This window comes from Macaca nemestrina, chromosome 9, assembly GCF_043159975.1.
Source record: "Macaca nemestrina isolate mMacNem1 chromosome 9, mMacNem.hap1, whole genome shotgun sequence".
Classification (NCBI taxonomy): Eukaryota; Metazoa; Chordata; class Mammalia; order Primates; family Cercopithecidae; genus Macaca; species Macaca nemestrina.
In genome coordinates this window covers 70,885,002-70,903,260 of record NC_092133.1, presented here as the reverse complement: position 1 = coordinate 70,903,260, position 18,259 = coordinate 70,885,002, and the positions used below count along the sequence as shown (strand labels likewise).

General features: G+C 37.9%; 1 protein-coding gene across 9 annotated transcripts in view; it reads right to left on the bottom strand.

Annotated features, from left to right (window-relative positions):
* Positions 1-18,259, bottom strand: part of LOC105466223 (adenosine kinase) — a 567,753-nt gene that overhangs the window by 184,113 nt on the left and 365,381 nt on the right. For 7 of the 9 annotated variants that reach the window (XM_071069755.1, XM_071069752.1, XM_071069756.1 and 4 more), the window contains one exon: positions 5-175. The exons of the other annotated variants lie outside the window; for them this stretch is intronic. In XM_071069755.1, coding sequence (XP_070925856.1) covers positions 5-175 — 171 coding nt within the window. The remainder of the gene's footprint in view (positions 1-4; positions 176-18,259) is intronic. 9 annotated transcript variants of the gene reach the window in all.

The window sequence follows — 18,259 nt, the reverse complement described above, 5'->3', positions numbered from 1 at the left end:
TCACTGTCTCATTTCCAAAAAGTATGTCAACATAAGGCATAACTTTCATCAATGATTCCTTGTAGAACTGGCTAATAAATGGTGCAGACAGATTCAAAGTGAAAATCCTGTTGTTTTCAGAAGCATGGTGAGCCACTTTTAATACTGACTCTGGAGAAACTGTAAGAAAAAAGCCCTGAATGAAGAAAAAAGGAGGGAAAATTAGAAATGCCATCTCCACAGTCACTCCTAGAATAAAAGAAACCTAAACAAAACACAAAAGTATATAAAATACAATTATAAAATGCAAGGCAGAAAATAGCAACATTTGACTGGAAGGGTATTTGATTATATGAGTACCATATGCTTGATACATGCCATTACTTCAGAGAATAAAGCATTACTTATTTCATACTAGGTTTATATGCTCAATACTAAAGAATTCTGGAAATTCATGAAAGAAAAAATATTTGAAAGGTCTCATTCAAGACAATAATTACATTTGAATTAGGGAAACTGTACTACGAAGGCAAACTGAATCCTTTTAGCTTCTTACAAACAGTTCAGAATATATATTTTTTGAGATAAGGTTTCACTATATTGTCCAGGCTGGTTCTGAACTCTTGGGATAAAGCAATCCTCCTACCTCAGCCCTCCAAGTAGCTGGGATTACAGGTGCGTACCACTAAGCCTGGCTGTTTATATTCTTATAAGTGACTTAAAAATAATCTGTTTATTAAGATCATAACTTCTGGCCAGGCACAATGAATCACACCTGGAATTCTAGTGCTTTGGGAGGCCAAGGTGGGCTGATCACTTGGGTCCAGGAGTTCCAAACCAGCCTGGGCAACATGGCGGAACTCCATTTCTACAAAAATTTCAAAAATTAGCTGAGTGTGTTGGTGTGTGCCTGTGGTCCCAGCTACTCATGAGACTGAGATGGGAGGACTGCTATAGCCCAGGAAGTGGAGGTTGAAGTGAGCCGAGATCATACCACTGCACTCCAGACTGGGAGACACAGGGAGACCTTGTCTCAAAATAAATCAATAAATCATAACTTGTTACGTTAAGAAATATTTAAGTTGATTTTTGAGGAAGATTCTGAATTAGAATTTTCAAATAATGAGAAAAGGATTCAGTAATGCAAAATAAAAATATTTAATTAAAATTTCATGTCAGGAAAGCTGCATTTTTTTTTTTTTTTTTTTTGAGACGGAGTCTTGCTCTGTCACCCAGGCCAGATCTCGGCTCACTGCAAGCTCCGCCTCCCGAGTTCACGCCATTCTCCTGCCTCAGCCTCCCGAGTAGCTGGGACTACAGGCGCCCGCCACCTCGCCCAGCTAGTTTTTTGTATTTTTTAGCAGAGACGGGGTTTCACCGTGTTAGCCAGGATGGTCTCAATCTCCTGACCTCGTGATCCACCCGTCTCAGCCTCCCAAAGTGCTGGGATTACAGGCTTGAGCCACCGCGCCCGGCCTGGAAAGCTGCATTTAAAATGCTATTTATCTACAGCTTTAATATTAATGAAAGTCTTATTAAAACACATTTATGCGGCCGGGCGCGGTGGCTCAAGCCTGTAATCCCAGCACTTTGGGAGGCCGAGACGGGCGGATCACGAGGTCAGGAGATAGAGACCATCCTGGCTAACACGGTGAAACCCCGTCTCTACTAAAAAATACAAAAAAAAAACCTAGCCGGGCGAGGTGGCGGGTGCCTGTAGTCCCAGCTACTCGGGAGGCTGAGGCAGGAGAATGGCGTGAACCCGGGAGGCGGAGCTTGCAGTGAGCCGAGATCTGGCCATTGCACTCCAGCCTGGGTGACACAGCAAGACTCCGTCTCAAAAACAAACAAACAAACAAACAAACAAAAAAACACATTTATGCTTTCTAGATGAAAGCATAAGCAAAGACATACATGTATATATAGGAAATTAGTTTGGATGGTGCACAAACAAGTAAAGGAATACACAAAGGGCAATAATAAAAGACTTGAAAAGGTCGGCAAAGTTAAGAATACAAAGGGCCTTGGGTGGCAGGGTAGGAATCTATTTGGTAGGCAATGTGTGAGACGGGTAGGGATGGATCATGAGTAATGAATATTTCCTTGAAAGGAAGGAATAACAAGCTTATGGGAAAATATAAAGCAAAGTTTACCTGGGCAGCAACAATTCAGCAATGGTTAATAAATGTCTACATTTGGCTGTGTAAAAGAAAACCACACTAGGAGTACTACATACAGGACTTGGTGATTGTTTAAGATGTGGAAGGCAAAGAAGAAAAGAGTAAACAGATGATTGAGATTTTTGAATTTGGTTCTACCATTAATAAAAGTAGAAAATTCCAGAATAAGATCTGGCTTAGATGGTAAAGAGTGTTTAGTTGTGGTCATACTGCAGTTGAGGTTCTAAGGGATCTCTAAGTATCTACCAGAAAGTTGGACTTAGAGTAAAGGCCATGAAAAATGAGAGGTCAAAGAGGTATTGTGATTCCCAAGGCAGAGAACACAGAACAAAAGAGGACGAAGGAAAGAATGCAGAATAAAAATTAGAGGAAATAAAAAAGGAAAAGGAGAAAACAAGAGGAGGCCAAATGAGGAGAGTAGAAGTGATGGTGGAGAAACTGAGCAAGGGAAATTTTAAGAAGGTGCTATGGGGAAGTAGAGAAAGAAAGGAATGAGTAAAAGTTGTAAGATTTGATGATTAACAGAAAGCACTTAGTATGATGGTAAAAGTAGTTGTTAAAAAAAGGAATGGTGAGAAAGTAAGGTAAGAATAATTATTTTCAAAGCTTCATCAGTAATGATAATAAAACCATTTGAAATGTAATGAGTAATTATTTGTGTCCCAGGCACTATACTACATAGCAATTCAGTTATTGTTTTTTCCTTACATCAAACCTATGAGGTGGACACTTATTAGTTTCTTTTGATAAATAAAGCAAGATAGAGAAGTTAAGAGATGTTTCCTAGGACACACAGCTTACAAGTGATGAAGCCTGGATTCATATGACTCCAGATATGTTGCTAGTTTGAGCAGATAATAAGAGGAAGAAAAGGCACAAATGCTTTTTTTGCGGGGTAGGGTGGGCAGGGAAAGGAGGGAATAAGAGATTTGCTTTTAACGGCAGGGAAAGTTGGAAAGATTTTGCTTTTCAAAGAAAAGGATCTATTGGAGAAACAGAAGAATGAAGAGGCAAGGGAGGGAGGATAATTGGAGCTAAGAACTAGAGTAAGTGGGAGCACTGGAAAGTAGAAGAGGAGAAGAACTGGCTTGTAAATGGAAGAAATAACCTTGAAAATATAAAATAAACTTCTTCTAAAAGTTACAAAAATGCTGAGATATTCACTTATAACTGAGGGACTAACGATTTCCATAATGCAAACTTTGAAAAGTTTAAAAAGAAAAAAAAAAACTCTTTTAAAATAGCAAAGACTTGGAATCAACCCAAATGTCCATCAGTGACAGACTGGATTAAGAAAATGTGGCACATATACACCATGGGATACTATGCAGCCATAAAAAAGGATGAGTTTGTGTCCTTTGTAGGGACATGGATGCAGCTGGAAACCATCATTCTCAGCAAACTATTGCAAGAACAGAAAACCAAACACCGCATGTTCTCACTCATAGGTGGGAACTGAACAATGAGATCACTTGGACTCGGGAAGGGGACCATCGCACACTGGGGCCTATCACGGGGAGGGGGGAGGGAGGAGGGATTGCATTGGGAGTTATACCTGATGTAAATGACGAGTTGATGGGTGCTGACGAGTTGATGGGTGCAGCATGCCAACATGGCACAGGTATACATATGTAACAAACCTGCACGTTATGCACATGTACCCTAGAACTTAAAGTATAATAATAATAATAAAAAAAAAATGCTCAGGTTTAACCACTTCTTCAGGTCTTCATTTCCTTATGAAGGCTCCCATGTCATGTAAGGCTTCTATTAAATAAATTGTATGTTTTTATCTTGTTAAAAATAAAATAAAATAAAATAAAATATTACTTTCAAATTTCAAATAGACTACAATAAGACTAAAAAATTAATTTTGTAGCAGGAGCCATGTGTATTGGGATCCATCTTTGAAGGAAGGGTTTATTGCCCTCATATATTCTGAGACATTAAGAGAGAATCGTCTACTATAATTGTGTCAGGGCCTAGAATACAATACTCCAAAATATGGCCCCCTAGCAATTGAGAAAACCGCAGAAGCAAGGTCACTCTGACCTTCTCCCACCTTTCTGTGTGAAAGCTAGCCATAAAACCCTATTCCAAAGGGGTCCTGCCCTATACCTGGCAGCCAAGAATAATCTAACAGATGGGACTTGCTGGCTTCTATCTCCTCCAACCCTAAGTTTGTTACCATTAGATCATATCCCTTTTGTCTAATCATGTTTCTCTACAACTATCCATGTCTTTCATCAGACTTCGCATAAAAATACAGTTTTTGCTGGTCTTTGGGTCTTAATTTCTGAAGGCTCCTGTGTCATGTAAAACTTCGTTAAATAAATTTATTATGCTTTTCTCTTGTTAATCTCTTTCGTTACAGAGGGTTCAGTCATGACCCTTGCGATGGATGAGGAAAATATGTTACTTTTTCTCCCCTACAGCTGCCTCTTATCACTTTAAAGTACTGCTAGTGAAATTCTAAATGTTTTAGTATGTTTAGTGAAATACAAAATGTTTTTGTATAATAACAATATTTTCTCATCATTTAAAAATTCAATTAATTCTTTATCAATATTCAAGTGTTCTAAGAGGCAACAAATCTTAGTCTATTATTTTTAAATGTTTTTATCTTTCTTTTTTAACCAACTATCCTATCACTTGCAAACTATGAGCATCCAAGCTGCTGCTGTGCTATTTCTGTCACTTGGAGAATTAAAACGAATAGTTTATACAGCATCTTGTCTCCATAGTAATATGGATGTACTGCCTTGCTTTTTAGTCTTTCATTTAATGAGAAGATTTTAAAACTTTCCCCCTCTATTTCTCCCCTAACTGTTCCAGCATGAAATAAAAACCTCCCATAGCTAGCATTCTGCCAGCTGTGGATTAACCACAGCCAGCCACAGAATGGTCTACATAAATAGTAACCTGGTCAAATAATTAGGCTTCTCACCAACTTCAGACTGAAAATTTGATCTGTGCTAAAATACATCTGATTGTAATTTAAGGTACAGAACACTGTGCCCCTGGAGTCTAAATCTGGCCCCAATCCAAATGTATGTATGCTCTGTGTGTGTGTTTTCCTTTAAAATACAACACAAGAGTCTTGTGATATGGATAGTATGATGTCAATTTTGTTCATTTTATAAATATACAAAACCATCAACTTTTAAATAAAAGGCAAATTCACTATTTAAATTAATTCTATTTTTGAATGATCTCTTGTTTTTCTTTAAGTAAATATTTAGTATTTAAACAATTTGGGGTTTGTGCTCTGTTAGATTGTAAAAGACTGTTAAAATTGATGCCATCCATAATTTTTCTTGCTAGATTTATAACCTTTGCTAGGCCACATGTTCCAGACTATAGTATCACCAAAAATAAAAACAGTGCCATTACAATCTTTATCTACATGTAAGGTTTGCAATAAAATCAAGTCTATAGTTTAGAAAAATATATAACCAATAAAATCCTGTGCTTTACTAATTAGGGATTTCAGTCTGCACAACAGTTAACCAAAAGCAAAGTAGATGCTAACACTTAGAGGCTGGATAACATTAATTAGAACTGAGAATGAAGTGGGACTGTTGTGTTCATTACAGCAGAAAACAAAACAACACAAAATGGTAGCAGTAGGATAGATAGGGAAAGACTAAAGTAGAACCAAAGGACCATTTTAGCGGAGCCAGACTTAAGGCTTGGAAATCTAAAAAACTTAAATACATTACACAACCACTCTAAGGATTTTTCAGAGTAGTTTAAAAGTGAGGGAATGTTAGAAGCAACATTGTTTAATATACTGAAGGAAAAAAATTGTCCTTTTTGCTTTTTTTTTTTTTTTAAAACCAGTGTTTACCTTAATTCAAGGTAATCATTTGGGGTTCTTTAAAATTGTCCTCGCCTAAGGGCACCTCTTTTCATTATTTTTATTAACAATTATGTGAGGAATAGGGGTATGTATATGTGTGTGTGTGCATGCACATCTATATACATTTCAGGGATTTATAACTCTTAGAAGTATACATCTACATTAATTCAAAATGAAATAAACCTATGTAAAATAACCATGACTATAATTAATCAACTGTGGATACATGGTGATAAAGACAAAAAGAGCTTTTGTTTTTATTGATATATATGGTATATATCTATATATATGATATATATGGTATATGGATATATGTAGTATTATTTTGAAATATTTGAAACAGTGGATTTTAGTCTATTTGGGTCCATCTACTTCCTGATTATCATTATTATTACTGAGACGGAGTCTCGCTCTGTCGCCCAGGCTGGAGTGCAGTGGCGCGATCTCCGCTCACTGCAAGCTCCACCTCCCGGGTTCACGCCATTCTCCTGCCTCAGCCTCCCCCAGTAGCTGGGACTACAGGCGACAGTCACCACGCCTGGTTAATTTTTTGTATTTTTAGTAGAGACGGGGTTTCACCGTGGTCTCGATCTCCTGACCTCGTGATCTGCCCACCTCGGCCTCCCAAAGTTCTGGGATTACAAGCGCGAGCCACCGCGCCCCGCCATTTACTTCCTGATTAAATACACATATGCATAAAACTATGCAGTGGCGGTCAGCAACTATACATAATGAGGCTTTACCTAAAAATAATGGGTAAGCACTGGATTCAACTGAAGGTTAAGAACTTGTAATTTAGTTTCTTTTCTCACAATTACATAATCATATATTCCAGTTTGATAAAAACATCTTTTAAAAATACATAAAAAATTTATGATAGAAGAAAATATCAAACTTCTAGAGTGGGAATAACTTTCAAGCTTACAGAGGAAGCATTATCTAAAGATTTGCTATGGGAAAAGTAAAGGGTTCAGTTGGTACTCCCAGAAGGAAAAAAGCAAACAAATAAACAAAAGATGAGGAGATACATGACAAAGGGTTAGTATCTTTAGTCCACAAAGAAATTTAAAAGTAGACTAAAAATTAAACAAACATTAGGACACCAACAGATAAACAAACCATAACATAAAGAAGTATTCCATTGAAAGAGAAATACATAGTAAATAAATATGTAGAGAAATAATCCTCTCTAGTAACTAAGGAAACAACATGGTAACAATGATGAAGAAAGGTTGATGAAACAAATATTAATACTGCTGATGGTACTGCAACTGACAACAGTCTTTCAGGAAATAATTTAAAAATACACAAGATGAACCATAAACAAATTCATACTCTTTGACCCAATAATTATACTTCTGAGAGTCTACCTTAAGAAAGTAATCCAACACATGGGAAAATATACATTCAAAAACTTATCAGTGTATTTATTTCATTGAAATCAATGTAAAAAATGACAAGAATTGGCTATATACTCTAAAGCTTACTACTGATCACTTAAAATGTGACTAGTGCAAAGAGAGACTTGAATTTTAAATTTAATTTAAATTTAAATGAAGAAGCTACATGTAGATGATAAGCATACTGTGGCTAGTATGATTGTGAAGCTAAATTTTTAATTTCATTAAATGTAAAAATTTAAGTATTTCAAAGTATTTTTCTGCTGGAGCTTTATTGTCTTGGTATTTTGACATAGAAAGTTTAGTGACAGAATTCAATGGTATATATGTAAAATAGGTACATTTCAAAGATGTAGTATGAAAAGAAGAATGTTAAAATCTAATAATTTTTACATCTAATAAAGTATATAATTTTTACATGTTGAAACAAATATTTTAGATATATGAGGTTAAATAAAATACATTATTAATCTTTTTCTTTTTACATTTTTCATGTGGGTCCTGGAAAATTTTAAATTATATTTCTGTTGAACAGCACCACTCCAGAGAATATTTTAAAGACATTACAAATGATGATGATGATGAAAACTGAGTAGTAAAGTAGAAAATGTTTATGGCACATAAATATTCAATTAAATAGAAGGCATACAAATAGTGGGTACACAGTATTATTATAACCTACATTAAATCAATAGTAAAAAAGATTAGAAGGGAATAACCAAAAGTAAAACTGGTTAAGTTTAGGTACAAAAATTGTGGATAATTCTAATATTTTCTTTGCTTTTCAAAATTTGGTAATATGGTTAGATGGCTCTTCTGATAAAAAAGTATTGATTACTCATATCTCTTAAACAACTTTTATCAGGAGAGCCATCTAACCACATCACTAAATTTTGAAAAATAAATTGTAAGAAATATCCATAAATTTTCACCCCAATTTAACCATTTTTAGTTTTGGTGTATTTGTGTCTACACAAACAAGAGATGTTTACAAATAGTAAGAAGCTTAACTCAATAAACAGGAGTAAGAGTAGATCATACACAGCTGGGAGTAAGTCTATATTACTTCTTTGAGTAGACAGAAGGCTCAAAAAGGAACAAACTAAATATGAGACTAGTGGCTTTAGAAAGCATAAACCACTATTTATGGAAGAAAAAGAAAATAAAGAAGGATGTGTGGTAACAGAAAAATATTTGGACAACCAGAGAGCCCAACCAAGCCTAGACTAGCACTGATGAGGAAAGGGCTAAGAGTACCAGATGCTTGTGTCTCAAGATGTACCACTGTCATCTGTTCTAAAGAACATAATTAGCTTGTTCTCCATGCCATAACTTAGGTGCCATAGTAACACTAGTCAGAGAACAGGGCTGAGAGAATGAATAAATTACAAGTCAAAAATAAATATAACAACCATATAGCATGCTTTCTTCCTGTTAATGGGTGCTACAGGTTTTGTGAATCTCCCAGAAAGTACAAAATATATTTTGTTCTCAGAGTCGATCAAATATGAGTTATGACAAAGCATAGTTCCTATCTGCCTGTAAGAAAAACGCTGGCCCTGACAACGATTAAGATAATGTATACATCATTTATAATTACAACGTTATAATATGCAGTATTTCATACAAACGACAGCAACAGAATTACTAAAAGAAGAAAGCTAGAACAAATATACTTGTGAATGCCATAAAGGTTATGTTACCAATGACAGAGGCAATGTAAGAGAATTCACCTGGATCTTCTTCCTGCCTATGTGGTTCCTTTTAGAAGCATAAAATCACCAAGTCTACCTATCATTTAATCTTTTTTTTTTTTTTTTTTTTTTGAGACAGAGCCTGGCCCTGTTGCCTAGAGTAGAGTGCAGTATTGCAATCACAGCTCAGTGCACCCTTAACCTCCTGGGCTCAGGTGATCCTCCCACCTCTGCCTCCTAAGTAGCTGGGACTACAGGCATGCGCCACCATGCCCAGCTAGTTTTTGTATTTTTAGTAGAAACAGGATTTTGCCATGCTGCCCAGTCTGGTTTCCAACTCCTGAGCTTAAGCCATCCGCCTGCCTTGGCCTCCCAAAGCACTGGGGTTACAGGCGTGAGCCACCACATCCAGCTCATTTTAATCTGTTTAAGGGTTAAAATACTCCCAACTTCAGGTATGTTATGAATGAAGAAGTCCATTTTCTTCCATCCCACATAACTCCCTCAAAAAAGGAAGTAAAATGAGGAAAAAGATACAGTAGAAAGAAGATAGGCTTTAAGGGAATACAGAGGAGCATATTTATTATAGCTCTGTTGAACATAAAACAGTGTGAGGAATCCTAGAAGTCTATTTCTAGGGGAAAAGATGAGAATGTGGTGAATGCACACCGATACGGTTTGGCTCTGTGTTTCTGCCCGAATCTCATCTTTAATTGTGCTCCCATAATTCCCACATGTTGTGGGAGAGACCGGTGGGAGATAATTTGAATCATGGGGGTGGTTTCCCTCATACTGTTCTCGTGGTAGTGAATAAGTCTCACGAGATCTGATGGTTTTATCAGGGGTTTCTGCTTTTGCCTCCCACCATGATTCTGAGACCTCCCCAGCCACGTGGACCTGTAAGTCCAACTAAACCTCTTTTGCTTCCCACTCTCGGGTATGCCTTTATCAGCAATGTGAAAACTGACTAATACACATATTATAATGCAGAGATTAAAAGCAATAAAGGAGTTGGGCACGGTGGCTCAAGCCTGTAATCCCAGAACTTTGGGAGGCTAAGGCAGGCGGATCACTTGAGATCAGAAGTTCAAAACCAGCCTGGCCAACGTGGTGAGACCCCATCTCTACCAAAAATATACAAATTAGTTGGGTGTGGTGGTGGGTGCCTATAGTCCCAGCCACTTGGGAGGCTGACACAGGGGAATCGCTTGAACCAAGGAGGTGGAGGTTGCAGTGAGCTGAGATCACCATTGCACTCCAGCCTGGGCAACAGAGTGAGACTCCATCTCAAAAAAAAAAAAAAAAAGGCAATAATGGCTGAATAGCAATACCTGGTGCTTGTCTAACCCACAAAAAAAGGATCAAGGCAACAAACAAACAGCTAAGATTTGATTGGAGTGTAAAGGAAGAGTAGAGGGGTGCAGTGATGGAGTGAAGATGCACCTGTGGTGATTGGAAGTCTAGGAAGGCAGCATAGAGGCACTAAAACTCATGGTTTCATCTCCCCCACCTAGATCAGATCTGTCTGGAGACAGGAGGGAATTGCTATTGCAGGGGAAAAAGTCAGCAGAAGATCCCTACCAGCCCCTTGGACACCACAAACACATGAAGTCCTTACTATACAAGAATCCCGTAGTCCTCACAAGCCCTGAGCCCATTTTGGAGAGCTGCCACGAATTCATTTAGCTGCACTGCCCTGGATTAAGGGCACAAAGTATGTACTCCCCATCCCACCACTGTGAGCCAAACTGCTGTAACATGGCGCCATCTTGAGACTAGAGCCACCTGTGTAGTATGCCCTCTTCTTGGGGGTCAGTGGCCATTGCACCTCTCCAGAACTGGGTCTCCATCTTCATTATGCCAACCCCAAACAAGTTTCTGAACACAATGATGCCAGCTGGTGAATGTTGGACCCAGGGCTGGCTGCGATTCTGGTCTTGCACAGCGAGAAAACCAAGCCCCATGGCCATACCACCAACAGAGAAACCCGTCTACCAGTCCTACCCACAGCAAGCCTGCTCTTAAGCTGGCCAAACTGCTGGGCTCCCTCCTCTAAGCAGGAGAGTTCCCTGAGCCTCTGAGAAGGTGATATGGCCACGGCCAGCAGAGTAGGGCTACCTGCAAGCAATCAGAACCTGAGAAACAGACACACACCTCCCCCATAGGCACACCTTTGGCCTGCCCAACAGTCCTGTACCCCCAATAAGGAAGGGCCTGAAAGATAGTTCCACAGACTGTCCCTGTGCCACAGGGAATATCTCCAAGCCAGCCAAGTGGCCAAAAGCCCATGTCCCAGACCTGAAAGCTGCTCCTGGCAGGCATGTCCCCAGGTTGCCCAAACAACCTTATACTTGTATTTCTGGTCAGAGTAACAGCCTTGTGGACCCAAACTCAGCAAGCCAATCTCACCAACCAAGTTGGCTGACCTACTATGTGCACATACATACCCCAGACCTGAGAAACAGTCCAGTGAGCCCACCCCTGGCAAAGTGGCATCACCATTGCCACAAACTCAGCCCATACCACTGAGAAACTCACAAATGCCACTCGAGTGGATTACAGCTGAAGAAATTACTCAGAGACCACACAACTGCATGCATCTAGAAATAAGGCTAATGTACCCCACCAAACCAACACTGCAAGACTCATTCATATGAATAAGTCTTTCTCTATGAAATCTACTCCATAAAATTAAAAGAGGTGACTTTTCCACCAGATGCATAGAAATCAACATAGTGACACATCAACCATGAAAAAGCAAGAAAAAGCCTGGGCAACATGGTAAAACCCTGTCTCTACTAAAACCCACAAAAATTAGCAGGGCATATTGGTGAGTGTCTGTATTGGGGAGCTGAGGTGAGAGGATCGCTTGAGCATACGAGGTAGAGGCTGCAGTGAGCCGAGATTGTGCCTCTGCACTTCAGCCTGGGCAACAGAATGAGAACTTGTATTAAAAGAAGAAAAAAAAAAAAGCAAGAAAACATGTAATGTCAAAAAGAAAACAATAATTATCTAGTAACATACTCCAAACTATAAGGAAATATATGAAATGTGAGAAAAAAATCAAAATAATAATCTTAAAGAAATTCAATGAGATACAAGAGAATACTGATAGATAATTCAATGAAGTCAGGAAAACAGTTTATGATCTGAAAATTTGGCCGGGCGCGGCGGCTCATGCCTGTAATTCCAGCACTTTGGGAGGCCGAGACGGGCGGATCACGAGGTCAGGAGATCGAGACCATCCTGGCTAACACAGTGAAACCCCGTCTCTACTAAAAATACAAAAAATTAGCCGGGCGTGGTGGTGGGTGCCTGTAGTCCCAGCTACTCGGGAGGCTGAGGCAGGAGAATGGCGTGAACCTGGGAGGCAGAGCTTGCAGTGAGCCGAGATCGTGCCACTGCACTCCAGCCTGGATGACAGAGCGAGACTCCGTCTCAAAAAAAAAAAAAAAAGAAAGAGAAATTCAACAGAGATAGATATCATAAAAAAGAATGAAGCAGAAATCCTAGAGCTGAAGAATTCAATGAATGAAACAAAAAATACAATAAAGAGCTCAACAACAGACTAGACCAAGAAGAATTTCTGAACTTAAAAGAATGATCTTTTGAAATAACACAGGCAGAATAACTTTAAAAAAATAAAAGAGAATGAAAAAGCCTAAAGGATTTATGGGATACCATTAAGCACACAAATAACTCCAGAAGGTGAAGGGAAAGGTGAGAAAAACAAATTTAATGAAATAATAATAATAGAGAGAGAGAGAGAGAGAGAGGGGGGAGAGGGAGAGAGAGACATACAAGTCCAGAAAGCTCAAATATATTCACCTCAAATAGGACCTCTGCAAGGCACATTGAAGTTAAATTGTCAAGAGTCAAAGACAAAGAAATAATTCTAAAAGCAGCAAGATAAAAGCACCAAGTCATATAAGGGAATCCTCATTAGACCAACAGTGAATTTCTCAGGAGAAACCCTATAGTCCAGGAGAGGACAGGATAATACAGTCAAAAGTACTAGAAGAAAAAAATTATTACCCCAAGAATATGCTAGCAAAGCTAACCTTAAGACATAAAAGACAAATGAAATATTTCACAGACAAGCAAAACTAAGGGAATTCATCACCACAAGTCTGGCCTTGCAAGAAATGCTCAAGGGGGTCTTACAGGTGGAAATGAAAAAATAATAATCACCATCATGAAAATATGTGAAACTATAAAACACACTGATAGAACTGCTGTACAAAGGAGAAAGAGAAAGGAATCAAACCTTTTCACTAGAGAAAACCATTCAACTGCAAAAATAACATTGAGAGAAAGTAATGAACAAAGGATATAAAAACCACCAGAAAACAGTCAACAAAACGACAGGAGTAAGTCCTCACTTATCAATAATAACCCTGATTGTAAATAGATTAAGTTCCACATTTAAAAGATACAGACTAGCTTAATGGATTAAAAAAAAAAAAACAAGACCTAATTATATGCTATCTATAAGAAATTCATGTCACCTGTATACACATACAGACTGAAAGTGGATGGAAAAAATATTCAATGGAAATGGAAACCAAAAGCAAGCAGGAGCAGCTATACTTATATGAGGTAAAACACTCTTCAAGTCAAAAGCTGTAAAAGAAGACAGAGGGATATTATATAATTATAAAGGGATTGATCCAACAAGATAATATAACAACTGTAAATATATATGTACCCAATACTAAAGCACCCAGATATGTAAAGCAAATATTATTAGATCTAAAGTGAAATAATAGATGGGGACTTCAACATCCCACTCTCAACACTGGACAGATCATGTAGACAAAAAGTCAACAAAGAAACATCAGAGTTAAACTGCACCACAGACTAAATATAACAGATATTTACAGAACATTTCAGTCAACAATGGCAGAATACACATTCTTTTCATCAGCCCATTCAACAGTCTCAGGATCAATCATATGTAAGGACACAATAGAAGTCTCAAAATATTCTTAAAGAACCAAAATAATATCAAGTACTTATCTGAACACAATGGGCATAAACTTAGATATCTATAACAAGAGAATCATTTAGAAAGATACCATTGGCCGGGCGCGGTAGCTCAAGCCTGTAATCCCAGCACTTTGGGAGGCCGAGACGGGCGGATCACGAGGTCGGGAGATCGAGACCATCCTGGCTAATACGGTGAAACCCCGTCTCTACTAAAAAAATACAAACTAGCCGGGCGAGGTGGTGGGCGCCTGTAGTCCCAGCTACTCGGGAGGCTGAGGCAGGAGAATGGCGTGAACCCGGGAGGCGGAGCTTGCAGTGAGCTGAGATCCGGCCACTGCACTCCAGCCTGGGCGACAGAGCGAGACTCCGTCTCAAAAAAAAAAAAAAAAAGATACCATTACATGAAAATTAAACAATATGTTCCTGAATGACCAATGGATGAAGAAATAAATTAAGAATAAAATTTAAAAATTCCTTGACACAAAGAAAAACAGAAACAACATATCAAAACCTATGGGACACAGCAAAAACAGCATTCAGAGTCAAGTTTATAGCAATAAATGCTTATATTAAAAAACAAGGAAGATTTCAAGTAAACAACTTAATGATAAACCTCAAAGAACTAGAAAAGAATAAACTAAACCCAAAATTAAAGGAAGGAAAGAAATAATGATCAGTGCAGAAATAAACAAAATTAAGACAAAAAAATACAAAAGATCAACAAAACAAAAAGCTGGCTTTTAAACAAAATTGACAAACCATTAGCTAGAATAAGAAAAAAAGAGAAGATCTAAAATAGGAAACAAAAAAGGAGACATCACAAAAGATACCACAGAAATACAAAGGATCACTAGAGACTACTATGAACAACTATATGCCAAAAAATTTGAAAACCTAGAGGAAATGGGCACATTCCTGGAATCATAAAACCTACCAAGACTGAAACAAGAAAAAACAGAAAGCCTAAACAGACCAATTACAAGAAACAAGACTGATTTAATAACAGAAAGTCTTCCAACACCAAAAACAAAGTCCAGAACTGGATGGCTTCACTGTTGAATTAAAACCAATTTGTCCCAAATTATTCCAAAAATGAAGCAGAGGAAATTCTTCCTAATTGATCCTATGAAGCCAACATAACTGTGATACCAAAAACAGATAAGGACAAAACAAAAAAAGAAAATGATAGGCCAATATCCCTGATGAACATAGATGCAAAAGTCCACAACAAAATACTAGCAAACTGAACCCAACAGCACCTCAAAAAGATTATGAGCAAGTGAGATTATCCCAAGAATGCAAAGATGGTCCAACATATGTCACTCAATGAATATCTTACATCATATCAATAGAATGAAGGACAAAAACCATATGATCATCTCAATGAAAAGCAGAAAATGCTTTTGATAAAATTTAATATTCCTTCATAAAAACTCTTAATAAATTAGGTATAGAAGGAAAGTACCTCAACACAATAACATGATGAAATCACCTCAACATGACAAACCCACAGCTAACATCTTACTGAGAGCTGAAAGTTCTTACTGTTCCTCTAAGAACTGGAACAGACAATGATGCTGTCTCTCACCACTCTTATTCAACATAGTACTGGAAGTACTAGCCCAGCAATTAGGCAAGAGAAAGAAATAAACCATATCCAAATTGAGAACGAGGAAGTTAAATTGTCCCTGTTTGCATATGTAATGATTCCACATATTGAAAAGCCTAAAGACTCTACCAAAAAACTCTTACAACTGATAAATGAATTCCATAAAGTTGCAGGATACAAAATCAATTCACAAAAATCAGTAGTGTTTCTGTACACAAACAACAAACTAGTTGAACAAGAATTCAAAAAAGCAACCTCATTTACAACAGTGAGAAAAGAAAACAGAACCTTGGGAATAAACTGAACTAAGGCGATAAAAGACCTCTACAAGGGAGATTACAAAACACTGATGAAAGAAATTAAAGTGCATACAAATAAATGGAAAGACATCTATAGATTCAATGCAATCCCTATCAAAATACCAAAGATACTTTTCACAGAAATGGAAAAAAATTCTAAAATTTGTATGGAAACATGGAATAGCTGAAGCAATCCTGAGTAAAAAGAACAAAGCTGGAGGTACCACACTACCAGGACTCAAAATATACCACAAAGCTATAATAACACAAACAGCATGGCACCAGCATAAAAACAGACATATAGATGAATGGAAAGGCATAGAAGGCCAGAAATTTATCCACATTATCTACAGCAAAATGATTTTTGACAAAAGTGCCAAGAATTATCACTGGGGAATGAATAGTCTGTTCAATAAACGGTCCTGAGCAAACTGGATAGCCATATGCAGAAGAATGAAACTAGACTTCCACCTCTCACTGCATGTAAAAATCAACTCAAAGTGGATCAAAGAGGATGGGCATGGTAGCTCACACCTGTGATCCCAACATCTTGGGAGGTCAAGGCAGGTGGATCTCTTGAGCCCAGGAGTTTGAGATCAGCCTGGACAACATGGTGAAATCCTATCTCTACAAAAAAATACAAAAATTAGCCGGGCATGGTGGCATGTGCCTGTAGTGCCAGCTACTCAGCTGGCCGAGGCGGGAGAACTGCCTGAGCCTAGGAGGTCAAGGCTGCAGTGAGTCATGATTGCACCACTGCACTGCAGCCTGGGCGACAGAGCAAGACCCTGTCTCAAAAAAAGGATCAAAGAACTAAATATAATGACCCAAAAGGATAACCCTCCTAGAAGAAAACACAAGCGAAATGCTTCAGAACACTGATATAGAAAAATATTTTATGAATACAACTTCAAAAGCACAAGCAACAAAAGTAAAAATAAACAAATGAGATTATATCAAACTGAAAAGTTTTAGCACAGCAAAGGAAACAATCAATAGAGTGAAAACACAACCTACAGAATGGGAAAAAATATTTGCAAACTATTCATCCCATCAGATAGGGGATTAATACGAGAATATACAAGGAACTCAAACATCTCAGCAGCAAAAAACCAATCTGATTAAAAAATGGGTAAATGATCTGAACAGACATTTCTCAAAAGACATACAAATGGCCAACGAATATATGAAAAAATGCTCAACATCACTAATCATCAGAGAAATGCGGATCAAAACCACAATGAGGTATCATCTCACCCCAGTTAGGATGGCTATTATCAAAAAGAAAAGAACATGTTGGTGAGGATGGAGAAAAGGGAACAAGAAATACATTGTTGGTGGAAATAGCCACTATGGAGAACAGTTGGAGTTTCCTAAAAACCACAAGTAGAACTACTACTTGATCCAGCAATCCTACTACTAGAAATTTATCCAAAGGAATGAAAATCATTATATTTAAGGGACATGTGTACCCCTATGTTTATTGCAGCACTATCCACAATAGCCAAGATATGGAACAAACCTAGGGGTCCAGCAACAAATGAATGGATAAAGAAAATGTGTAATATATACACAAAGGAAAACTATTCAGCCATAAAAAAGCATAAAATCCTGTGGTTCACAGCAACATAGATAAAACTGGAGGACATTATGTTAAGTGAAATGTTAGGAACAGAAAGTTAAACATGGTATGTTTTCACTCATAAGTAGAAGATTAAAAAAAGTTGATCTTATAGAAGTAAAAGGTAGAATAGAGGATATTGGAGCCTGGGAAAAGTAGGGGGAAGGGAGGGATAGGGAAAAATTTGTTAAAGGATACAAAATTACAGTTAGATAAGACAAGTAAGTTATAGAATTCTATACCTCACAGGATGACTATTTAGTTAACAATAATATATTAAATAGTTTAAATAGGTAGATAGAGGATATTAAATGTTCTTAACACAAAGAAATGATAGATGTTTGAGATGATGGATATGCTATTTATCCCTGTCTGATTACTATACATTACAGGTATCAAAACATCACTATGGGCCGGGGACAGTGGCTTACACCTGTAATCCCAGCACTTTGGGAGGCTGAGGCAGGAGGATCAAGAGGTCAAGAGATCGAGAACATTCTGGCCAACATGGTGAAACCCCGTCTCTACTAAAAATACAAAACTAGCTGGGTATGGTGGTGCACACCTATAGTCCCAGCTGCTCAGGAGGCTGAGGCAGGAGAATCGCTTGAACCCAGGAGGGGGAG